At 33.0% G+C, this 27,287-nt stretch overlaps 1 protein-coding gene across 7 annotated transcripts in view; it reads right to left on the bottom strand.

Annotated features, from left to right (window-relative positions):
* The window catches only part of LOC130895974 (protein sidekick), a 585,707-nt gene that overhangs the window by 187,008 nt on the left and 371,412 nt on the right, over positions 1 to 27,287 (bottom strand). For all 7 annotated transcript variants that reach the window (XM_057803673.1, XM_057803674.1, XM_057803672.1 and 4 more), the window contains exon 2: positions 13,800 to 13,895. In XM_057803673.1, coding sequence (XP_057659656.1) covers positions 13,800 to 13,895 — 96 coding nt within the window. The remainder of the gene's footprint in view (positions 1 to 13,799; positions 13,896 to 27,287) is intronic.

Raw genomic sequence — 27,287 nt, 5'->3', positions numbered from 1 at the left:
TCATAGGCAATAGGTGTATATGTATCTTCGGGCTAACCAATGATGGTTAGTATATTTTTTGTATTAAAACATTGAAACAACTTAGTAAAAAACTACTTTAAACTGCTTTAAACACCAAAATCCTATTGTACACAAAAGCTATAAATAATTATATTCATGGTCATCACAGTCACATCAATATAAAATCAATATAAAAGTAAGTAATTTGATAAGTTAATGGACTAAGGGACACTAGGAATCGCTTAGTTATGTCGTTGGTTACCATTAGGAGCGGTCAGTGTATAATTTGGCTTAAGTAATAAATACTAACGAATATAATAATAAATTGAAGTTAGGTAACTTCATGATTCTTCAGTCACAAAAATTAAGTAATTTAAGACGATACGTTAATGGAGGGTGAAATGTATCATCTAACTAGAGGATTGATAGATCCTTATGATTCACAACACAAGAGGTTGTACCTTTGTCTGGGTTTTAAATTTTAAATAGGAAATTATTATGTCAGAATGAAATTTATCCATTTTTATTTTAAAATTTCGGCTCATGAAATACTACTCGCCTATGGCTGTAACGTTTTTTGTATGCACAATTACATTAAAGTCAATCGAGTTATTTTTTATCCCAAAATAAATCTTTTGGTTACACACTATAAATTTAACACAAAAATATGTCCAAGCATTAACGAAAACTTTCTAATTCATGGACGTAAGTTTGAAAAATGCTTCGCATTATTTCTATCAAGCAGTTTAATGCTGTTTGTTTCAAAAAAAAATTATTTAGAATCTAAATGCGGTTCTGAAAAATATAACAGAAGATCTGAAAAAGTAATTCAAAATGCAAAATGTTGCACAGTTGAGTTTTTCTAATAAATCAAGTCATAATATCCTTATAAAACATACATTTTACGACCAGAATTAAATTCTGAGCAACGCACTCTTTATTTACACATTGACTTAGTTGAAATAACGAGTTTTATATACGAATACTTTGTGTACCTGGTAAATATTGATACTCATATTTGACCCCAAAATTAACTAGAATTTTAATCATTTTCGTAAACAGTTATTATAATTAATTCGGTACGTACGCAATACGAGGATGTATTGATATCTAGATAGCCTAGACCAACGAACAATAACTTATTACAGAAAATAAAACAAGAGTTACGCAATAAATTAAAAGAAAAAAGATGTTCACTGAAATTGTGAAAATCGAAAAATTGGAGCCATCATCAAGTACCTGTATTTAAAAAGGTTAAGAGGTAAGCATATTTACAAAGATATGCTTAATACCCTTGGTGATCAATGTCCTTCGTATGCGACCGTGAAAAATTGGACTGCAAGCTTCAAAAGAGGGAAATTTTTCATTGAAGATGATGACCGATCGGGAAGGCCAGTTTCTGTGTCAGTCCCCGAAAATATCGATGCAGTTCATGACATGATTTTATCAGACCGTCGAATGGGGCTAAAACGGATATCTGAAGTACTGAATATTTCATACGAACGCGTTCATCATAAAGTTCACGTCAATTTGGACATGTGAAAAATTGCTGCAAAATGGATCCCCAAATGTTTCAATGTTGACCAAAAGCGTGCAAAGGTAGAAGCATCGCGTTCGATCTGTGCTCGATTTGAAAACGATGTAGACTTCTTAAGCCGAATTGTTACTATGGATGAGACTTGGGTACATTTCTATGATCCAGAAACAAAGTAACAATCGATGGAATAGCGACAATCTGGTTCTCCAAGACCTAAGAAGTTTCGTGTCCAAAAATCTGCTGGAAAAGTTCTTGCTTCAGTTTTTGGGATTGCCATGGAGTAATCATGATCGATTTTTTGGATAAGTGTAGAACAATATAACTGGAGATTAATATTCGACATTGCTGACCACTCTACGGGAAAGCTATCCAAAGGTGTTCTGTTTTTGCAGGACAACGCCACTGCACACAAATATCATACTGCCATGCAAAAAATTCGTGATTTAGGGTTTGAATTACTAGAACACCTCCCTTATTCACCAGATTTGGCTCCGTCCGACTATCATCTCCTTCCTCAACTGAAAAAAAGTTTAGAAGGTCGTAAATTTTCTTCCAACGAGGAGGTAATAAAAGTTGTGGAGGTCTGGTTTGTAGAACAAGAAGAAACATTTTTTTTTAAGATCTATAGACGTTGCAGGTTGGCTGTAATAAATTTATCCAATTGAGAGGAGAATATGTTGAGTAATAAAATATTTTGACATTGAAATTTTGTTTGGTTCTAATTGGTTCATAATTGGACACTATAAGGCAAAACTTTTTCAATCAGTTTTAAATCCTTAATATATTCCAGAAACTTAACATTCAGGTATGAAAATAATAGGTTGATCCCAATACCCCAGTTTTATACGATCATTTATCTTGACCTTAGGCTCGGATTTGAACATTGGTTCAAGTTTTCTACGGTTTTCCTCTAGCCTGATAAGTCAAATGTCCGACGAAAGCATTTTGTAGATTAACCGTTTGTTTTTGTCGGGCGTTTCTTCCTTTTTCACTTCTCGTGTTTTATTTCATTAGTTTTTGCTTCTTTTCCAGCCTACTACAGTACAAGTCTCTCTACCATCAACAACAACTCCAGCCCTGCAAAGGAGTAACAGGCCCAAATCTATTAAATCACTTGAACGCACATGAACAATATCCACTTCCCAACCACAAACTCTTCCTCTTTCTGGAACGGTTTTTAAACCGGTCGGATTATTCATCTTATAAATCAACATACGTGATGATTAATTTAAAATTTATAATTAATGTAGTAATTGAAATAATTTTTTACAATCTCTATACAAACTAAAATATCAGTATGTTATAATTAACAGTCTGCTTCCTTTTTTCACGACTGCCAAAGTACCTCCAACGGATTAGTTTGTTCTTGCAAGCGTGGAGTGAAGCTTGTTATTTAGATTAGACATTAAATTTAAATTAATAACGAACTGAGAATATTACAGCTGACAGCAAAAACATGTTTGACATACAAATACGAAAAAGCTTCATTACGAAGTATTTTTTATAGTCAATAGACAATTAATGAAATGATTAAGCGATTGTGTGGAAAAAATATTCATTTCCACGTGGTTATTGCACTTATTTCAATTGAATATTGTGGCCAGAGTGAGAATATTATATAAAAAAAATACATACATTTCAAGTATGTTCAATATTCAATATGTTCATATTCAAGAATGTTTTAAATTTGAAAAGTATTTGAGGAGTTTAACGACACGGACTATCTCTTCCTATCTTGTGATAGAAGTATATAAATGAGGAGAACTGAGCTCAAATTCGGAAGACAGTCATCAAAAGTTGATTCAATTCAATGAAATTAGAATTTTTGAAGATTTTAAATTTTAAAATTTTTTTAACAATTAATGGGTTGGAGATACTTTAGTGCATGCAAGGACTTTCTTTTATTTTTTCTGATTTATTTAGTTTTCGTTGTTTAAACAATAACGTCAAAAGATATCAAGTGTCATCTTACACTTTTATAATCAGGAACAGAAACGAATTTTGCTAACGAAGGCGCCACAATGCTCTGGTATAATTATTCACCCAATGAATATCTTTCAAGGGGTGGAGTGCGAGGAGCGCAAGTGTATCGAGCGCACAGTCACATTTAGAAAACATTTCGTGCATCTAGCGCACACTACCTGTGTCGAATTCAAAATATTTGATCTGCCAAAGTGAGTTCTAAAAATGGGCAAACATACGAAATTTTGAATAATTATTATCATTAAGAAAAAACCATCAGCAACATCTTAAATTTCCCTAAATGAGCAAATGTTCCATATTATATGAAATATTGAACAAAAATTGATAGAAAAAATCATTTTTCCTAAGAATGAGTGCATTTTTGGTTAGGTTAGGTTAAGTATAAAATCCTTGTCATAATTTATTTGACTATGACTATAATCGCATTGATGAGAAAGTATTAACTCTTTGTTACTTTGTTGTTAACTTTTTTATAATTTTTCTTCTGTTAATACAGGGATTGAAGATACTTGCAAATGTGCGTTCGATACACCCTTCTTATAATCTGAGCGCTCGACTCAGATGAGCTCGATGCACGCATTCCTTTCAGAACATTAGTTTAGTTTTGCAGGTAGAAAGGATATTTACTAAACTACCTGCATCAGTATAACTTTAGAATTTAAACCTTAAATTTCAACTAATATCTAGAACTTAGAGAAAAATTTTATTTTTGACAGTAAGTGGAACTAAAAAGTGGAAATTAAATTCATAACATACAATGAAAATCTGACCTCTACATATTTTTTTAGTAAAAAATTCGATATAACGAATTTTTAACGATACTACAAAAAATAATTACCTCTAATATTATCTTTATACGTCAAATTTTTTAGTCAGAATCTCTATATAACGAATTTTTGTCGATCCTGGAGAAAAAATCACCTTGATGTATGGATTTTTGTATTCAGAAGCTCAGTATAGCGAATTTAACTGCTAGTTTATTGAACTGTCATGGTCATCGTGTTATAGCAAATAGAATGGAAGTTTTCTTTCCTTTACATTTTAGAATGTAGTACCAGCGGGTTAAACATCTACCAAAATTGACGTTGCCTTTGAACCTCGATATAGCGAAATTTCACCAACTAAACATCGCCATAATGTAATCCTCAATTGTTTTGATTCCTTGAAATTCGTTATATCGGGGTATGACTGTATAGTGTGGAATAACCAAAAAACATGCCTGTATAGCATATGGAAGTAGAAAGTGAATAATTTTTTTTATTTCAGTTTAACGTGCCTCGACAGCGCTGGTCATTGGCATACAATCATAAGATACATAAGTTAAATAAAGGACTGTTACAAAATCTATTACAATACATAAATTAATTATATTTCCTGAAAATTCTATCAGTTAGGAAATTATGGATGAATTATAATATGTTACCAAGTAGATTGTATTGAGTAAGTTTATTCAGTATTACACTTCTGAATATAGAGTCGAAAGCGCCTTCAATGTCGAAAATAGTTGCATGACGTCTTGATGGTTATTATTTAATATAATATATAAATAATATTATATAATAAGTTTGTATTTTTCAAGGGACCATTGAAGTCTTCTATCTGCTTTTTTAATTTGGATGATTATAGAGTTGAGTGAGTATTCCTAATAATGTTATAGGTGTCAAGAAACTTGGAGAGGGACGTATCGGATAGTTTTTTGAGAAATATATAGATAACATCATCAGGACCATCAGCAGAATTTTTGCAGGATGATAGCACGAATTTTAGTTCATAGATAATAAACAAGGAATTTTGATATTAGTTTTTTTGCCTTGAATTTGTACAATTTTTTTCCAAATTTGACTGGGGTCCGTATTGTGGGTAAGGGATGAAGTATAACTTTGCCAAGCAGATTTCTTACTTTGCTTGACAATAAATTTAACTTTAGCATTAACCCTTTTATGTGAAATAAGGTTTTCTTATTGTACATTCTCATTGTTGGTTGGTAATACGTAAGTTACTCGGCGGAAGCTGAGTACATGAGCGTATTCATCATCATGTGAGCCAAATTTGACGTATGATACAGGAGAGGTGATTGATAACCCTAAGTCATACAGTGCTTTCTCGATGACAGAATGGGGAATAGATGGACAAACATTGGAAATGAGTATTCTTTTGGTTGGTGATATAAACCGACGTATAGGGATTATATTGGAATTAACTAGAATTTACTAGAATTAACCAGAAGTTCTGGATGCGAAAATGACATTTTTAGGAGAGACGATGCTACCTATTGCTTTAATGTAGTCAAATAGTACAGTGTTGGGGTTAGGAGGCATAGTGATGTCCTGCTCTCGTGAGGGCACAGAAGGCGGTGGAGATTTTGCTGAGGTAGCTGCAGCATATGATAAAGGTGAAGAGTAAATATTCGGATTTTTCGGGTTACCCATACAAAGTTGCCGATGGTCAACTATTCTCCGATGATCGGCCAAAGTACGGCTACTAACGCTCGGCCAAGCATTGGCATTTTTCAACGGCTTATCATCGTCCGCCGTAATTATACACACTATAAATAATTCGCGATCCTCAGCCGATCCTTGGCCGATGCTATGACGTTTTTTTTTGGCTGCGCATGCGTATTGAAAATTACATCAGCTGTTCGGTAATAAGCAGTTATTGAGGAACTAGAAACTATATGTGGACATACTGATGTGGATATTTCTAATGTTAAAATATTTTATTGATAAATAAATAAAAATTTTTTTCAACATGTCTGATCGCGTCAAAAAATTTCGTGCTATAAAAAAAATAATTAACAAAAAAAAATTAAAAAGTAGAATTTCATCTCATATGAGAATTGTAAATAACATGAGTCATGGTGACAGTAATAATAGTGTAAATAATAAAAAAACAGTTGATACTTCTCTGAACAGTGAAAATAATTATTGTATAGCTCATAATGATGTTACTGATGAAAATAGTTCATCAAGTGATATTTTTGTTGAGAACTATATCGAATCTGAAAATGCGTTGGAAAGTGAGGTTATAGTGACTGGTGAAATGGAAACAACTGATGACTCTAGTGAAAATGAAAATGTGACTCTGGAAAACGGTGAAAATTCAGACAGACTGCAAGAAAGACTTCGCGAATGGGCTTTGAATAATAGAGCTAGTCTTCGATCAAATACCATTTCAGAATTACTTGTTTTATTGAGGGAAGAAGGTCATCCTTCCCTCCCTAAAACGGCACAAGCATTATTAAAAACAAAATCTCAACAAGTCGTAGAGTCTATACCATCCTTAAAAGAAACAGACAGTGATTATAAATATCTCGGCGTAGCTGAAGGACTGCAAAAGATGATTGTACCAAAAATATTTCTTGAGGATACTATTGAAGTCCTGATACATATTGACGGAATGCAAGTTTATAAAAATTCACAAATACAATTGTGGCCCATCTCTGTTAAGGTTTTTAATCCTAATTACACAACGCATCCATTTGTTGCTGCAATTTATGGTGGTGATTCTAAACCCGCCAATGTTAAACAATATCTGTCAGATTTTGTGAAAGAGTGTAAGAAAGATGATGATATACTGTTTGGTAAGTGTTTATGGTTTTTATTTAAAGAACAATAAATTGAATACTTGTTGATTATTTTCTTTGAAATATTGATTTCTCGTATTTTTCGGAAAAAAAAATTTATTTTCATTAATTATTATTTACCATTCCAACTTTTTACATGAATTAATTTTTACGGATTTGATTGAACCAATTATTCTCTAATTACGATGTGAAAACAACTAATTAATATTTTATTTGTATTTGCATATGCATCGAATTTGCTTACTTTATTTCCAAGTTTCTTTTGTTGTAAGAAATATTGATTATTTTATATGTACAAGTCTTGATTTTTCTAGCTAATTTTCTTCTTAATAAATTTTATAATTTTTATTATTAATTACTCAAAATATTTTTATATGTTTCATTATTTACTGTTGTTTTAGATCGTATAAAGGCTTATGTTGATGGAAAATTTGAAGAATTGTATGAAAAATTGGATGCCTTCAAAATAAGCACTGAGTATGTCGTCAAAAATGAAGCGAAAAAAGTTAAAACTCAAGTTTTAATGCAAAATGGTGAAAACGTCCCTAAAATGACCAAAGTAACTGTTATGGAGCCTTTTAAAAATATGTTTCCCATCAATGACAAGGCGCAATTTTTGATTTTTGATAAGAACCTGGAAAAAGATGATGAAAAAAATAAATTGAAAAACTTATTTAGAGTCATAATGTACGGTGAATCAGATATTACAGTAATTATAAGAAAAACTATATCTGAGGTAATTACACCTACGGTGCAATTAAATTATTGTGGCACTGGGAGAAGAGTACATAACATTGGCGAAGAAAATTTTAGTGCTACTCATACTTACAATTGCTTAAAAGGTATGATGTATATGTTTAAAATCTACATTTGAATAAATTTATGTTTTAATTAAAAATATTTTTAATTTCAGAGGTTGTTGAAGAAAAGTTTGGAGACTCTGATCAGTCTAAATCATTAAGAGTGAAGCTTGGCAGTTTTCTTGCCAATGCAGGGGACAGAGATGGAGGTCGCCGTCAACGAGCTATTAACCGCGATAACAATATTAACAATAATAATAATAATAATAACGAAAACAATAATAACAGCCAATAATTAATTATTATTTTAAAATTACTTATTTTCTTTTTTAAAAACTTAATTACTTTTGCATTATTTAAACTTATTATTGCGGTGCAATATTCTCTTAAAATATTTAAAATAAAAATAATTTAACATTATAAATTAATATATTTATCAAATAAATATAAATGTTTCTAAATAAAAAATTTTTTTATTTCTAAATTAAAAATAATTAATAATAATAATAATAATATGTTGGGCAGAGCTTTGTATGCAATGCTTGGCCGACATTCTAATGTTACGCTCGGCCGCTGCTTGAATCCTATGCTCGGCCGATCACAGGATCCGATATCGGGATGGCGTTACAACCCGATACTCACCCAGTCTTCGGCCGACGACATATTCGGATACTTGGCCGATACTTTTAAATCGGCTGCCTGGCTTGGCCCATTAATGAGCCGATCCTCATTCTTTGTATGGGTAGGTTGATTTTTGGAGGTGCTGCCTCCTCAGTGGTTATTGAATTTTGTGGTAGTGAGGGGAGGTTAGACATATTGCTGTGATCTTGATTGCCAAAATCACAGTTAATAGTTGAAAAAAAAAATGGAAAACAGAGTTAATATATAAGTAAACCTCAGCTCGAGAAAAAATAAACAGTCTGTGTTTCAGTGATTGGCCTATTGATTTCCGGATAAGTAAATAATTTTCAAGTATATTTACCAAATTTTGTAGTAAAAACGCTCCTTCAACAATTTGTGGTATCACATTCTAATTATGAAAACGAAGAATTTATTATTGGTAGAAAATAACTTAACAATCAGAACTTAACGAGGTATACAGAAAGAATGTGAGTAATTAATATAGTTTAAAAAATCTAAAAATCTAAAATACACGCCTTGAAGTACCTAAAACCAAAAAGCTGAAAATGATTTTTAAAAGCTTAAAGCAACAATGAATGGAAAATACTAGTATGGTGAATAAAGAGTGGGGCGCTTTGTTCCATATTTTTTCGAACATCGAGCGCCCGACGTTTCATAAGCATATGAGCGAGATATTTAAGCTTGTTCAAGTAAGCACGAGTTGTTAATAAAGAGAAAAAGAACAGAGAGAAGAAGAGAGAGAAAATTTTTAACAAGGATGAAATTTTTCATAGGAAGAAAGTTTGTTAGAGTTGGCCCTGATATAGGAGTTGCTCCTCTGCAGTGCAAAGAAAAAGAACATAGTATACTCCTTTAAAACTGTCTCTCTCTCTTCCAGTGCCTGCTTCATTCTAATGAAGGTTGACAATCATCCTCTGGAATTCTTCACGATCTTCAGTCATGCGTATTAGATTTACGGCATCACGTACATGGAATCAATCTCGAAGGTTTTTCAACCATGAAAATCTTTTTCTACCCAGGCCGCGCCTGCCTTCTATCTTCCCTTCCATGATCAGCTGTAACAAGGCATATTTTTGATTTCTAAAAATATAGACAAAGTAGTAAGATTTCCTTCTCTTTACAATGGTTAATAGTTCTCATTCTCAGTTCATTCGTCTTGGGACCTCGTCGTTGGTCACCCGATCCATCCATGGTCTTTTAAGGATCCGTTTAAAGAGCCACACTTCAAAAGCTTTCACCTCACGCATGCTGGAGGTGGAAGGAAACATAGCATTGTGTTATTCTCCAGCATGTTCTCAGGTTAAGGTCATTACTTGTGAGAAGCGACTTTAACTTAAAAAATGTGCTCCTGGCTATCTCTATTCTTGTATTAATTCCCTCATCTGGATCCCACTCATCATTCAGCCAGCTTCCCAAATACTTAAAACGGTGTACTCTCTCTATGGGTTGGTTATTAATTGTCAGCGACACATTAATACTATTTTTCGATATTACCATGAATTTCGTTTTACTGTAATTCATTTTAAATCCGTAATTTTCACTGATAGTATTTACTCTGTTTAATAGCTGTTGAGTATTTTGAATGGTGTGGGCAAGTATTACAGTGTCATCTGCATACCCAATTTTGTTTAAGATTTTCCCATTAATTTCAATTCCAATTTCAATGTCTTTCAGAGACTCCTGGAAAATTGCCTCTGAATATATATTAACAGGAGCGGGGAAAAAACGCAACCATGTCTTACACCTTTCATAATTTTGATTTTTTCCGAGATTCGGTTATCGCACTTTATCTGGGCCACTTGATTTTAATGCAGTTGTTTAATTATAGTGATGTCTCTACTATCGAGTCCCAGTTTGTTTAATAAGTTAATCAAGATATCATACTTCACATTGTCAAAAGCCTTTTCGTAATCTATAGAGCAAGCTATTACGGTTGTCTGTTGATCTAGACATTTCTTTATTAAGACTTGTACTGCAAAAAAGGCCTCGCATGTCCCGAAGCCATTCCTAAATCCAAACTGAGTTTCTCCAATGTTCATCCAATATTCTCCATAAACGGCTGTGTATGATCCTCAAAAATGCCTTTCAAGTGAAAAGTGAAAAACAAGCTATTCTTCGGGAATATTACTTGTCTCGTATATTTTGTTTAAGATTCTGAGCAGTAATGTAAGATGTTTTATCAATTCTATGTGCAGATCATCTGGACCAGTAGCTTTTCCATTTTTGGTCAGACGTTGCATTTTAAAGTTCTGACATGATAATTTCTGGGCCCTCCAGCTCATCCGCATCCTGTCTGTGCGGTTATAAACAAACATTTTTTTAATGTATGCATGGTGCAAATGTTTCAAGTTGCTCTTGCTGATCTAGCATAATTTTGTCATTTACTAGTACCGTTTGATTACGTTTAGGTCCAGTGTTGGTAAACTCTTCAATTTTTTTATGCAGATGAAAGCTATTGTGGTTCGTCTCCAGGTATTCATTTTCCTGACATTTTTTATTTGCCCCGATATATTTAGCTTCTCTAACTTTTGTTCTGATTTCTCGCTGTAGTTGTTTGTATCTGGCTTTATTATTTTTATTTTACCGCCTTTGTTCCATTAAGCCCAGGATATCATCGGTCATCCATTCTTTTCTTTTTGTTTGTAGTTTTTAGCCAAGGATATTGTTTGTTGTATTATTCCTTTCATGTTATCCCATAGTGTATATTCATCGTCGTCCTCATTTTGGGCCATTAAACTTAGATTACCAATAATTGTATTTCCCAAATTGTCTTTAACTTGTGTGACCCGTAGTTTTTTTATGTATACACCCCTGTTTGTTGTTTTCTTTGCCAGTTTCTTTAGGCGCAGTCAGCACCAGTTTTCACTGATTTTACTGAGTTTCTAAATCTTTTGTTAATCAATATATAGTCAATCTAAATTTTTGACAATTTGACCATCTTCATCTCACTTTTCTCTAATCTCATTAGATCGCCCTGATATACAAATTTCGAGTAGTGGGAGCAATAAAGGAAGAGAATAACAAGTTTTGATTTTTTTATTTCAGTTTAATGTGCCTCGACAGCGTTGGTCATTGCCACACAAAAACAATCATAAGTTAAATACAGGACTGTTACAAAATCTATTACAATGCATAAATTAAATTATATTTTCTTATACAGCTTAGTGGCTTTAAGAAACTGCACGATTTTCCTTATTTCCGTCGGGTAGTTAAGTGTCTCCTTGAGGTTGGTTTTCATATCAAACTGTTGATATGCGGTAGAATATTTTCTGCAGTCGGTGAGGATGTGCTTAACAGTCATAGAAACTTGACAAGTTCGGCAGACAGGACGACTTTCTGAAGACATCAAATAGCCGTGAGTAAGTTTCGTGTGGTTGATGCGAAGTCTTCTTATTGTCACAACTTCTCTCCTATTCAAAAAGTTTAGGGAAATGTGAGAAGTTATAGGGTGGATTTGATGTAGTGCTGTAGTACTCTTGCTCCATGTATCGTGCCAAGATTTTTTAATGAAGTGTTAAAGTTCATTAGTTTTCAGTAAAAGATCATTGGCCAGCTGAACTGGGTTTTCAAGATAATTCTTTATAGCTTCTTTGGCATGGCGATCGGCACATTCGTTTCCAGCAATTCCAGTGTGCGATGGAAGCCAGATGAGAGAGACTGTTATATCAAGATCAATGAGAGTTTGGTAGGTGTCATGAATGTTTTGGACTATTGGATGGTCGGTGAATATGGTTGTTATTGACTGTATGGATGAAAGAGTCAGTACTTATGGCGATATGTTTATGGGGAGTAGAAATATATTTGAAAGCTTGAAGGATACTGTATAGTTCACCAGTGTAAAGAAGGGTAAGGGTCGAGGGTAAGTGTAAAGAACTTATGAGTTCGTGGTTTATGTAGAATTTCCAAGAATGCTTTCTCTACAAGAACGCTAGGGGATTCGTGTTTATTGTAGATGGTTAGTGAGGTATCTACTATTGGAAATATTTTTTATCCAAGGGGGAGAAGAAGGCAAAGAAAGTGGAAAGGTCAACGAGAGGTTGGTATTTTGGAGTAGAGGTGAGAGCAATTGAGGGATTGAATTTACAGTTGTTCGTGAGTCGATAGGTACGGAAGTGGTGGTAAGTAGCGAATGGACAGGATTAGAAGGATTGGAAGATACTTTAACAGCATAAGATAGGAGAAGAGATTGTCGTCATAAGGATAGTGGTGACTCTTTAGATTTTATTTTAATATCGGGTAGAGAGATGGGTTAACTAATGCTCTTTCTCTCTCTTACATTAATATAATTCCACTTACATACCGTTCTCTCTGACATTGATATTAACGCTATGGAAAATCCAAATAATCAATTTATTGAAGAATTTGAAATTTTCTCGAGGAAATAAGAATATCTCACCTCACTGTTTTCCAAATATGTACTAGAAAGCTTCGTTTTATCGATTGGGTCCCAAGATAACAAGACACAAATCTTTTGAATTAGTTCCTGGTGCGTCACATGTTACTTATAAAACAAAACCTTACAATATGCAGGAATTGAAACAGAATTACTTCAGCGACAAGGAGATTTGATCAATAAATAATGTTTCAAATGTATTGGAGAATTCCAGGAATCACATAATGGTTTATATTGAAGTCAACTGACAACATTTTGAGCATCTGCTTCATAATAATATATCGGTCATATGACAAAACCCTTACAAGTTACAATTTTTCAAAACCTTATATAGAAACAACGAATCGGTTCTACACTTTAACTCGGAGTGTATTTGAACTCCGGAACCAAATTAAAGCACTCCTCATATTTTTCTTGATTTATATTGATAACTTACTGTACAAGTATTAAACTTCGGTTTAGACTAAAACTGTGTTATAATTTTTTACAAAATGCTGATTAAAACAAACTTTAATGGAAAAAATAAGGCAAATTGAGGTTATGTTAAGATCATATTGGAATAATTTGTAGGTTTTCATTATTTTTCAATGTAACTTAGTTTGATTTTGTGTTAATATTGTAACTATTTAGATTAATTAAAGTGGTGCGTTAATTTTGTGCACGAGTTTATTTAATCTATAAGTGAAATGCTATTAGATCTACTCCACTGCTAATGACCCGCTTATTTAATTTTAATACGATTCAGCAGGTAAAATAAGCGCTTATAACTAGATTAAAATCTTATACAATACCAGGCGACTGAGACGAGATCTAGTCTTCAAAGCAAAAAACTTATTGTATTGTATGTGTAATTTGACTTACCAAATGCCTGACATTGCACAATTTTCGTTGTTCCTAATCTAATGATACTGCTACTTGAAGAGGAAGTTGTGAAACGAGGTGCTTGTAGTTGATTTTCTGCAATAAAAATACCAACAATATAATACAAGCTTCCAAGAATGAAAATACGATACCATCAATAAATTTTTGTTTCAAGATTCATTTCAATAAAAATTTATTCATCGTCATAATTTACAAATAAATTAGTAATGCAAAATACTTTTAAACGCGGCCCGCGAAGGTTTTGCACGCTAAAGTTTGGCCCTCAGCATGTCAAAGGTTGCCAATACCTGCTTTAAACGAATAAAGAAATATATCGTGTTTTTGCAGTATTAAATATAAGAAATTGAACTTATATTGAGTACACAGATAAACAAAAATGTAAACGAACCACCGACTTTCAAAATATATTACAAAAAAAAATGTATATGAATTAATTTAGTATAATAATAGAAAAAATGGATGAAACCAAGTGAAATATAAAATCCTGTTAGAAGGAGAGGTAAATCGTAAATCATTGGGATTTAATGGTATAGTGGTCTTAGTAGGGTGCGCGTTGGAAAAGGCATCTTATGGTTGAATAAAATCATAATATTCATCAAAGAGACTTGTGTATCCAAAAAAAGACGATTTGGAGATAGTTCTTCGAGGCACAATGTTATGGTAGATAGATAATCAAAATCATAAACAATCAATTCTTAAAACGTTATAAACAAAGAAATTTCGTTTGCAAATAACAACTTGTAGTAAATTAATTGTACTTATTAGTTATTTTGAAAAACTTTGAATTCTAATATTTTTTCATACTCATTTATAGAGAGATACGTAACAAAATCATATAGGTACAAATATTAAATCAGTTTTGATCAGGACAGCAATTAATTCGAATGAATGAGTGAATGTTACCTGTTACAAATTTTTAGAGATGCTGTAACTTTCGCAGTACACTAAATAAAACCATTCATCATCAATAGAATCTAAATTGGAAGCTTTTTTTCTTCACCTTATTTTTTCCTTCTTCGCTCATTTTCGGCGACTTTCTTATCTGTATCTTTGCCTGTACCTCTATATTTGTCATATGTTTCTTTGGTCTTGGCTCTTTTTTCGATGATTGTGTTTCAGGTGTGACGGTTAAAACAGCGGAATTCCGTTTACGTCAATCGACTTTAGATGAAATGTTTTAGAGCTTTTGTCTTGGGAGCTGGTCTTATTTTTGAAAAATTTTCAAATTCACTTTATATACCAGATATATCTGGTGTCGATCATACTATCTCATTTTTTTTCAAACTTCGCAAGTCATATTGGCCAATATTATGGATGGATTTTTTATCTTCGAATATTCTCCTTTCCACTTGGAAAAATATATAAATGGACATTATTCATAATTATGTCTCGACTGTGGAAAATGTGTAAATGCGTGAAAATAATCCCAAACCCGTTGATGCCCGTAGATATCCAAAACGCGAAAATTCCAAAATTAGGTCTTGGTCGGAATTCGTCACCTATTGATAAAGAAATAGTGAAGAATGTACACGAAAGGATTGGTAGAATGATATTGTCCAAATCAAATCAAAACAAATAAATTGACCAAAGTACCATGCCCAACAGATAAAAATATACGAATCATACAAACAAAACGTTGTTCTTTCTGTGTAATCAATTACTTTGAATTAACATTTAGGCTCTGATTATTGATTTAACCTTAAACTTCACGATTAATGTAAATGGAAAGTTCTCACTTGACTACATGAAGCGAAAACAGAGAGAGAAAGACGATAAATCATGGTATGATACACATGATGTTATCAGAAATACAAATAACTTCAGTAAGTGTGTTCTGGATTTACTAAAATTCCGCAGAAAATGGTTTATCACATTGCATGCCTAAAATAGTCTTCTTTTTAGCAGATTACCATGACGATATGAACAAACCAAAAAAGCATACAGTAAATGTTAAAAATTGTTCTGTTCAACTTTGGATGAACGGAAATTCCATTCCAGTCTATACAAATTATAGGTGAGATGTACAAATTCCCGATAATTTATGGGAACGCATGTTTCATCCACTATGAATATACTATTTAAACCTATGTGTTTGCGAAGTACATTCATTTGTTGGTAATTAGCCAGACTAAATAGCTGATTAACATTAGAGAGTAGGTGCCTTCCATTATCGTCTAACAATTCTCATTAATACATGATCGCTGCTCGATGGATAATACACTATGAACACAGCAATAATAATTAACAAACCGTCGATCAAATATCTGTAATTTATAGGATATTTATATGGTGATTTGGAACAAAACCTAAACGGGTATATCGGATGGCAGTGAAACTTAATCGACCCATTGTCAGAAATTACGTCAACAAAGTTCAGTTCAATCACTTCAATATTTTATTGGCCATCAAATCAATGAAGCTTTACAAATTCTAGATGATTTTTTATTGCAGACTCATTATTGTACCCTTGAATTATAGAATAACTGAAAAAATTTTTTACTTCTATTAATTCACAAATAAATTACTCGACTACCATTTTTATTAATAAGAGAGTAATAAAATGACGAAGCATTCGTAATACATAGGCGTATCAATTCGTTTCGTAGACAATTGAAATATTTTCTCACCTGCTTGTAACTTCCAAAAAGCTGAAGTGCGATTTTTTCTGAAACGCTTTATTTTTCCAAAAGGTATGTTAAAAACATTGTGCGATAGTGATTTTATAGGTAAATGGGTTTAAACTTTGACTTTTAAACAACGCCTCGTTCATAAATGATGGTTTTAATATACATCAGTAAAAGTACAGCTATTTCTTAGAAATTCAAATCAGAATTGCAATCAGAAGATATACCAATAGGGTCGATCATTTCATTGGTAATATTGTCTCACTTTTCCAACATTTTCTCTTCTTTAATCATATAATTTACTGTTTTTCCCCAATTCTTAGGTTCCATGTTACCCTCAACCTTCAAAAACAAATGTGTAACATGACTTATTTCTAAGGAATTTCTTCTCTTGCAAATTCTCCCTTCATCAGTGCCCATACCAGTTCAATCGGGATAAGTCTGCATTTGTATGGTGATCCAACCACCGTCATTTTACGACTTTCTAGAAATTCAATCAATTCCACATTTTTTAAATTTTTCTTTTTGCAGGGAACACAAAGGATGCAGGTATTTTCGCAGAACCGGGATGAAACTTAATATTATTTGAATTTAGCCAATTATGTAAATCTTTTTTTAACCACTGAGATGTAGGCAATTCTTCTACGAGTAATAACACACATTATCCATTACTATTATGCAGTTTTGAGGAAAAAACCTAGTTTTTGTTCGAACCATCATTTAAAGACATCAGCATTCATGTCTTCATGGTACTCATCTGAACAAGTAAATTTAAAAATTAATAAACCACCTTTAACAAAACCGTTTGAGCTGCCGATGTATACTACGAGTTACGAGATAGACAAATAGAAACAAATAGTCATAATTGGATATAGCTTCATTATTTTTCAAAATATTCTCCATTAAGTCATAGTGGTCATGACCACCCCTGAGCTGGTTCTAGAACTTAAGTGGACCACTAATGATTTTATTTATATAAAATGTGGACCTAATCTACCGACAGCTTTTTGAAAAGGCTAAAGAAGTAGCTGAGCAGCTAGATGTAGAAATTAAATGCCCCAGAATAGTATCAAAACTAATACAGAAAGCCAATAACCAACCTGTTCAATCTGCTGAAGAGTACTTCCGCAGAGCTATATACATCCCTCTTCTAAATTCAATCATAAGTGATCTCCAGAACCGCTTGTCTCCTGATGTTCGTAATTTGTTTCAGCTAAGCGTTTTCATGCCAAAAAGCGAATATAGTGATGAAGACATTGAAACTGTGAAACAACTAGCTACCAACTATACATTATTACTAGATAACACTCCAGTTTCTGTCACTATGAATGAATATCGGCTGTGGATGGTGTGGCAGCGAAGCCAGGACATACCGCAGCCCATTTCTGATCTTATTTTAAATTGTGACATCGATAAGTATCCTAATATAAGAAAATTTCTATGTATTATGGCTACACTACCTGTCAGTGGAGCACAATGGTCTTTCTCTACGTTGCGCAGAATTAAATCATGGCTAAGATCTTCAATGATTGAAGATCGCTTAACCGGACTGGCAGTTCTCCAAGTTCATAAAAATGTACCCATTGACGTAAATGATGCAATAACGCGTTTCGGGAGAAGACATAAAAGAAAAATTTATTTTGTTATTTAAATATATGTATTTTGTGTGTTTTGCGTCTCGACATATCTCTAGCTGTTATGACAAATCATTCACAACGGTTATGGAATATAAATAGGCTGCCTCATTCCGTGCGTGGTAGTGCTTCTCTGGATGTCTTCAAGAGAAGATGGTAATATGTACGAGTATATGTACGTAAGTTATTATATGTTAAGTTTTTCAAGTTTTCAATAAAGAATAAATATTTTGAAGTACAGTACTTACGTACATTAATAAAGTACCTACTTTTTACTTGTAACTATTGTTATCAAAATTAAATTATAAGTTCTTGACTTGACCACGACTTGACCTCCTGACACCGAAGCTGGATCCGCCCTCGCAAAAACCGGTTCTTCAGGTTAAGAAAAACATTCACCTTGCAATTTACTCTTGATCTACGGTAATAAAAAGGATTCTTTGGGTGCCAAGACAGTTTGGCGGATGACCCATCAATTCGATTTTTTGACTGTTTAAACTGATGTGTGAGAGCCTGTATTGTCTTGATGGAGAATGATTCGTCTTCTGCGATTGGTTTCCTGATTTTTTCGAATACTCCTGGCAAACAAATGCAGAATTGAAAGTTCTACGTTGCTCTAATGCAACGGTGGCCCAAAAAAACAGCCGACCATTTGCTTCAAAGTGCTTCGAACGCAAATAAATTTTGGCTCGTTTTGAAAGACCCATACAGTTGTTGTTTAGTTTCAGTTTCATACGCATAGATTCATGATTCGTCGTCCGTCACGATCTGATAGACTTCTTTGGAAGTACCGCGATTTAATTTTTTCAGCATTTCTTTGTACCAATTACAACAACTCAATCGGGTTAATCTCATGCGACTGCGATGGCCAAAGCATTACTTTCAGTACATTCTACCTTTCCAATTTTCTCGGATACTCTTTATACAGCTTCGAAGAATGCTTAAGATTGTTGTCATGCTAGAAGATAAATTTTCTGACGATCCTCGAAAATTTTTTACAGATTTCTTTCTTCAAAATCCCTTCAATTTTTACCAGGTCTCTAGTCGCCTCGTTTTGTCGTTCTAAATATTGTCTCAAAAGTCACCATTATTGCTATCGTGTCCGCGTCTTAAGATATTGAAGGTCAAAGGTCATCAAAATCGATTTTTTGCGAATATCTCGATTCCTATCGGTCAAATGAGATTTGTATTTATTATAAAAGTTGTAGAGTATAAAATTCTCTACAAGTTTTGTTTAAACTTTTTTCTCATAAAACGAACCATTTTTGGGGTAGAGCGCGAAGAGTGCGCAGCGTATAGTCATATATAGGCTTATGCAAAGTCAAGCGTGAGTTACAGTTATCAGTACGTTGTATAAAGTCAATTAATTACTAAAAAATTATAATTATAAAACAATATCAACTTAACGATACTAAATAAAATTGTACAATTGTTAATATTTCCACCAACAATTGTAGCAGCTCATCAGCATATCAAACGTGTCTACTACCAAATTCAAACGTTAGAGAAAAACTTAGAACCTCAAGAATGTGGCTGGATACTTGAAAATGAAATCCTGGAACCCATAAGACCTCAAGTTATTACCTCAAGCACAATATTTTGCAATTAAAAAAATGGTCGTGGGTCCCGCTGTGGATGCAGAAAATCAGGGCTACTATGTGGTTAGTGCAATGGTCAAGCTTGCCTCAACCCTCCATTACATCCAAGTAATCCCGTTGAAGAAAGCACATACGATCCTGAAATTCTGGAAGGTTTGGAGATGAATCTGACCGATAATAAGGATGATGACAATGAATTCGACATTTTTGAGCGACAACAAGAAGAAGACGACGAAGAAGATAACTAGCTTGCATATACTATAGTTAAATATAAATAATTAAATATAAATAATTGATTATAATTAATTAAATATAAATAATTGATTACAAATAATTAAATATTAATAATTAGTACATAAATAAAAATGGTTCGTTTTATGAGAAAAAAGTTTAAACAAAACTTGTAGAGAATTTTATACTCTACAACTTTTATAATAAATACAAATCTCATTTGACCGATAGGAATCGAGATATTCGCAAAAAACCGATTTTGATGACCTTTGACCTTCAATATCTCAAGACGCTGACACGATAACAATAATGACTTTTGAGACAATATTTAGAACGAAAAAACAAATGTCTGAACCAATTTTCAGCTTATTATAATTCATTCCGAGGTGAAACCCCGGGATAATTTTCTGTATTAATTGGTCAAACTTCGTAATAAATTCAATTAAAAAACATAATAAGTAATTACTAATGAAATTTCCATGGTATTGTTTTATAACTATTCAAATTTGTGAATAAAGTTCTTTCTCTATACTTGTATCTTAGAATTTATTGTTATAGTCGCAGATAAAGTACAGTATTCAACTTGCGGTAATGATCATAACTTAATGAGTGACAAAACTTTATTGACGTGAATTATGACCTACATTACTGTTCGTTTAATAATATACTATTAAGTGAGGACCAGGTCAGGTAAAGTCAAGGTAGCAATTAGTAAAATTCACTCACTAGTTTATTATAGAAGTACAGAGATAGAAATAATTCATTATAATAATTTCTTGTCTAAGGATCACCTTAGTGATAAAGTCCAGAGGTTCTACTATTTATATAAAAATCTATTTATAAAATATTGAAACAGAAATACATCACAGAAAACTAGAAGAGTCTTGGAAGAATCTTAGAAAACCAACATCAATTGAATTATATAAATTTGAATCCGCTTCTATTAGTGAAGGCTATTAAGGTAAAAATGAGGTATTACCTCCATTTCCATGAACCTGTATCGATTTTCATGAAAATTTGGACTTGACTTAACCTCAACTTCAAAAGCTAACCTACGAAAATATGTGCATATTACTCTTAGGGGTGAAAACTACCCCTTATGGCAAAAAATCAATGAAACTATAATTACAAGCATTAATGAGTAGAAAAATACTTTTAAGGTTTGAATAAATTTCAATAAGTCGATCGAAATTGAATTTTTATAACGTCGGTTCGAAGATACAACATGTACTTCATTTTTCGATGATGTAAACACACTGGCTACGTGTCTCCAAAATACAATTAGTCCCAGAGCTGGCTACAAAAACTAGGGCCGACAAGATGCGCACTATTACAGCTTGTAAACTGGCGACCCCAACTTAGTACATCACCAAACGCCACTTCTTAAGGTCAGCACAGGTCGGATGTGAAAATGTCAGCCGGCTTTCCCTAACGGAAAAATTAGCTAAAAAACCTCATAACGTGCACGCGTGAAACCTTTTGTACCGTGGGGTTTAAACCTCAAATAAGCGCGGTTTAATATTGCTAGAAGTTTTGCAGGCCAAAAAACCCTCGTAAGAAGTGATCGAAAATGCCGGAAAACTTATCAGAAAAACCTGATAACGTGCACGCGTATATTTGAAATAAAAATTTTTCGTATTCGGCTTAATGGAAAATTATTTTTGATATCTCCATTCAGAATATCTGTTTAGGCTACCCGAAATTAGAAAAAAATCATAAGGATACGATGAAAATTCGCTGAAGAATAATCATTAGCGTGTTAGATAAGTAAATACTCATTTTTGCAATGATAGAGGTGAGCGCCGAGATTACCATCTTGGCTGAACGTTCCTCAAATTTTTTTTTTGGTACCACGAGCCGTTACTCAGTACTGAGCAACTTCATAAAAAGTACAACTATAAATATAAGTTTTGAAAAAAATTAATTGTTAATCGGCGCAGTAAATAAAATTTAAAAAAATCGTTTTTTGCGTTGTTGGCGGTGGCTGAGTAAATGGAAAATTAATAAGTGCTGTAAAACCACGCGCGCAATAAAAAATGATTATATTTCAGCGAGTTTTCATCGCGTCCTGATGATTTTATTTATTTCGGGTAGTTTAAACCGAATAAGAGAACATTTTTAGTTCAAATATACGCTGATTTTCTTCAATTTTTTTCAGAGGTTTTCCGGCCTGCAGAACTTATTGCGCTATCACACTGCTCTTAGTTCAGTCTTCAAAAACCTGATAAGAAAGTTTCGCGCACGTACGTTATGAGGTTTTTCAGATGAGTGTTCCGTCACTTTCGATCACTTCTTACAAGAATTATCCAGCCTGCAAAACTTCTCGCACTATTACACCGCTCTTATTTGAGGTTTGAACGTTCCAAAAGGTTTCACGCGTGAAAGTTATGAGGTTTTTCAGCCATTTTTTCCGTTCCGGCATTTTCAAATCCGACCTGTGCTGACCTGAAATTGGCGTTTGGTGATGTACTAAGTTGGAGCCGACAGTTTACAAACTGAAATGGCGCGCATCTTATCGACCCTGTTTTTTGTAGCCAGCACCTCGACTAAATATACATGCACATACAAATATATATATATATATATATATATATATATATATATATATATATATATATATATATATATATATATATATATATATATATATATATATATATATATACATTTTTTAAGAGGTATAGGAAATGATTTTGAAAAAACCACAAAAAATTTGAAAAAATCGATGAAATCTTTATTGGAATCGATAGAACGATCAGTAAATTTGAAAATGATTTCATGCAAATATTGGCCGCGGCTTCGCTTTAGATAGCCCATGCGGAAGGTCCAATTTTGGTACACTCTCTCCAACAAATCGGCTGGTATTTCACGAATAAATGCTTCAATTTTGGCTTCCAGTGCGTCAAACGTTGCTGGTTTATCCCTGTAGACAGGGCTGGATTAAGCTAGGGGCTTGGGGGGGCTATAGCCCCGGGCCCCAGATCCAAGAGGGCCCCATCATTTGGAAATAATTCTGTATTTTTTGGTGTGTTGATACCACAAATCTAACGTATTGATATTATTTTGTGAATTTTTCCGGGTTTTCGAATTCCTTAAGGGGGCCCCGTCATTATTTTAGCCTCGGGCCTTATAAATCTTAATCCGGCCCTGCCTGTAGACATAAGCCTTAACATGGTCTCACAAGAAATATTCCAAAGTCCACATGCCACAAGCGTGCCGTGTGGCATGTGGCACCGTTTTGTTGAAACTACATGTCAGGCATGTCTAATTCTTCCTTTTTGGGCAAAAAAAATCGTCAATCATCATCATGGTAGCGCTCGCCATTCACAGTAACGTTCCGGCCAACGCCGCTTTCGAAGAAGTACGCCCGATGATGCCAACGGCTTATAATCCACACCAAATAGTGACTTTTTCGGGATGCATTAGTAGCTCTTGAAATGCTTCTGGCTGGTCTTCCCTTAGATGCGGCAATTTTGCTTATTGACGTATCCGTTCAACCAGAAATGAGGTTCGTCGCTGAACACAAATTTTCGATAAAAAAGTGGATTTCCCTTTAACTTTGCCAGCGCCCATTCACCAAATGTTAGACGTTTTGGGAGATCGTGTGGCTTCAACTCGTGCACCAGCCGTATCTTATAAGGTTTTACACCTAAATCCTTTCGCAAAATTTCCCACGTAGTGGAGTAACAGAGGCCCAATTGCTGCGAACGGCGGCGAATCGACATTTCACCGTCATCAGTAACACTGGCGGATACAGTCAAAAAATTTTCATCGGCCCTCACTGTCCGTTTGCGTGTTAGTGGTTAGTGGTTTAATGTCCAATAGTTACACTAGGTTTGAAATTTAGTAACATTCAATAATTAGCAAGCGTTGTTCGTTCGTAAGTCGATTCATTATTTATAGACCAAACTGAACAAGTTTCACAATTACACAAGACAAGATTCGCGCGTGATCTGTCAAAAATAGTGTTGCCAAAAAGATACCAGCAAAAAAATGACTTTTTACACGAGTTATTATATAGAGAGAGAAGAGAGAGATTTGTTGGATAGAGTTTGGTAGGATATTGAAAATTTTAATAGGAGGAGGGTTTGTTTGAGTGTGCCCTGATATAGGAATTTTTCCTCTGCAAGGATGTATACATATATACACACGAATGTATAAAAAGGCCCCCTACACCTAAAAACCGGATGAGCGAGCTTCACGATGTTTTGTCTCGTGTATCTACAATGCATAGTTTCACTTCAAAATCTACCTGCTCCAAAATTAAAAAAAAAGTGTTTTATGGCCATATCTCATCGCTATAGCTAATTTTCAAGCAAATTAGTCACAACGTAGATTTATAGGAAATTTTATAACCTATAAGTTTAGAAACGTTTTAAATTTCTTAAGCCCTCTATTTTTTGAAGGGTAACGTTTAAATGGTTCAAAACTGGTATCAAACATAATTTACGGTATGATGTTTAAGGGCATATCTCAGTTATTTTAGAAGTTACAAGAAATTTAAAAAAGCAAAATATTTGTTGAAAAAAACTTTTTTGTTTTGTTTGTAACTTTGTTTTCTATCAATTTTTATGTATATTGTATAGTTTTTTAAAAAAAATTAAAAATTTCGACAATGATTTTTTGCCTTTTGCCCATAATTTTTTTGAAATAATGCATTCTAAATCATTCAAACTTCCAGAAATCATTACTAGTAAATAAATAAAGTGAATCATCACTGAATTATATTTTTATTGCAATTTGGGTACTATTGCTAAGGGTGAAATTGAGGTTTTTTTCTACAAAAAAAATATAAATCGATTTTATTTTGGCCATAACTTTCTTAGTTTTTGAGCTAGAGAGTTCTCCTAGCTTTTATTTTGAAGCTTTTTAAAAGTACTTTGAAACAGATTATATGCAATTACCTCGAAAAGTTGACCTTTTTAGGTTACTCGAAATAGTATTTTGAAAATAAAAATATTCAACCTTCAATAAATCATAATTCGGTTTGTATTATGCCTAAAGAATATTCAAAAATATCTTTGTTTTCTATGAGCTTCATTTTTGTTTCTTAAACTTTTTATGATAATATCAAAAGTATTTGAGTTATGTATGAAAAATCGATTAAAAACGTGGTTTTTTCAAGAAAAATTTTCAATCGCGCATAACTAAAAAACTATTGATTTAAAAAAAATTGCCGAGAACATTTTTTGCTTAAAATTTGGTCCTCTATGAACTTCTGCGGTTAGTTGGGGTGAAACTCAACCCTAGGGCAAAAGCACACATCGGCGTAGGGTAGATGTTGCTTTTTGAGATATATCCTACATGCCGTTAAAATTGATGCAGGCTTATGAAAATCGGAGGTGAAAACCTTGGTAGCCTGGACTTCATCTTCACTTATACATTAAACGAAATCCATTTTGGATAGAATTGATCTGCACATAGCAATAATATAATTTCATGTGCCATTTTTCTCATCAGGTCACCAGTAATGGAATAATGGACTCTGTTTCTTTGGTCTTTAAATAGTCAGATGAATTCAAAATTTCGAATACTTATGACCGATGAAACTCCCGAGGTTTACGTATTCAGCAGTCAGAAGGTTCAAAGCAGTAAAATAATCATAATATATTTTGAATAAATCAAGATAGACGCTTTTATATTAAGCTAAAAACCAGAAATTTCTCTATAAAATAACGATTTCATTTATTTAATTTCAGTGTTTTATTTTTTATCATATTTTTGAATTGATTGCGGGGACGGGTTTTTGTTGACCGTTCGAGGTGGAAGATACAGTATGGAGTAATGTAAAAAAGGAACGAAAGTCTGCCTTAAGTTTGTCAAAAATATTGTATATATCCAATCACAACTGGTTATTTTAAATACTGATAAAAGTTGATGATACCATATAGTAGTCTGTACAACTAGAGTGAGTATGATAGCCGTATCCCACGAAGACGAAATTTGAGCAGGACGCCGTATATTCCTATTTAAAGGAATATATGAATTAAATGAATCTCACCAAGCGACGCCACTGCATATTGCAGACTGTCTCTGGCAAGCCTTCCGACAGCTTCGGCCAATAGAAATTTATTTTTGTTTACGATTCGATGTTTTCATTGGTAAACAGTGGAGATGATGAATTTTGACACACAATCATCAAGTCCAGCGGACTGACGGTTTGTTAGATGTTTACCGAGTTTTATACGGGAAGTAAAAATTATTTTTCATTTCTTAATTTGGTATGAATGCCGTGCGTATATTTATAAAAAATTGTTCCTCGCATAACTGTCTGCAATTGATAAGTTTCTTCTTGCCAAAATTTATATGACGTATGTCCCTCATTGATCCATGTTTAATCTAAATAAAATATAAGTTCTTTTTTGGTTTCTCATTTCTTATAGAAAGAAATTAAAATAGAACAAAATTCTAACTCAAACCTTTTTATATGTTTCTGTACAGCTTATGATTATTAAGCTCGAAAGCTTGTATGAGATCAAGTATATTTATGAAAATTCTAGACAATATTTAGATTATTCTGTATTAATATTTAAAAAGATCTTACTAAGTTTTGGATCAGTAAGTAGGTTTGCTGCTTAAAGCGACTGAATCTTTTGATATTTTTCAGTTTTATCGAATTTTTTGCTTTTTCAAGCAAAATCGAACTAGATGAAAAGCGTTTAGTTTCATAAATTTTTTTTAGAATTATTGAATTCTATTTATGAATTTGTGAAGTATGTCACTGAACTAGATAAAACGTATTTTCATTGTCTTGATTATAACTATGACTGTATCTGGCCTGTTAATCGAAATGTTGAAAATCAATTATTGACGTGTGAATAAATTAAGCTAATCCGTCCTTGCGTGTCCACATCTGGGCGTTCCTATTTCCTTGTTCTCAAGAATGTATAAGAAATAAAATTTTTATTTTTAACCGAAAGCATTAATTGGGTCAGGGCATTACCCCAACCAATTGAAAGGTTACAATATAAATTAAAAAAAAAATAGAAACATTTGACTCTATTAGGTGATGCCTTTATTCAGATGATAAACACTTTAAATAATATTCTCCTAAAACTGGTTTTTTTAATGCAGTTAGATAAATATTCAACATTGGCTATTTTTTTAGTATAATCAACAAGTGTTTACTTATAAATCCATTGATATTGCAGCAGATATTATATGAGATTGTCCAGTAGGTTGTTCTATTAGTAGGACAGCTCGGGTTGCATTCCTCGCCAGAAAAAAGGGCGAACAAAGTAAAAAGGTGAATCCTAGAATAAGATGTTCTACATCGATCATAAGGAGTAAATTTTCTATTATCTTAAAGCGGAATCATTTATACATTATGTACAAGACTTAACTCATCATAATTTAAGTTTTTTTCCAAGAAATTCTACT

The sequence above is a fragment of the Diorhabda carinulata genome, chromosome 6, assembly GCF_026250575.1.
Source record: "Diorhabda carinulata isolate Delta chromosome 6, icDioCari1.1, whole genome shotgun sequence".
Taxonomy (NCBI): Eukaryota; Metazoa; Arthropoda; class Insecta; order Coleoptera; family Chrysomelidae; genus Diorhabda; species Diorhabda carinulata.
This window is presented reverse-complemented; position numbering and strand designations above follow the sequence as displayed.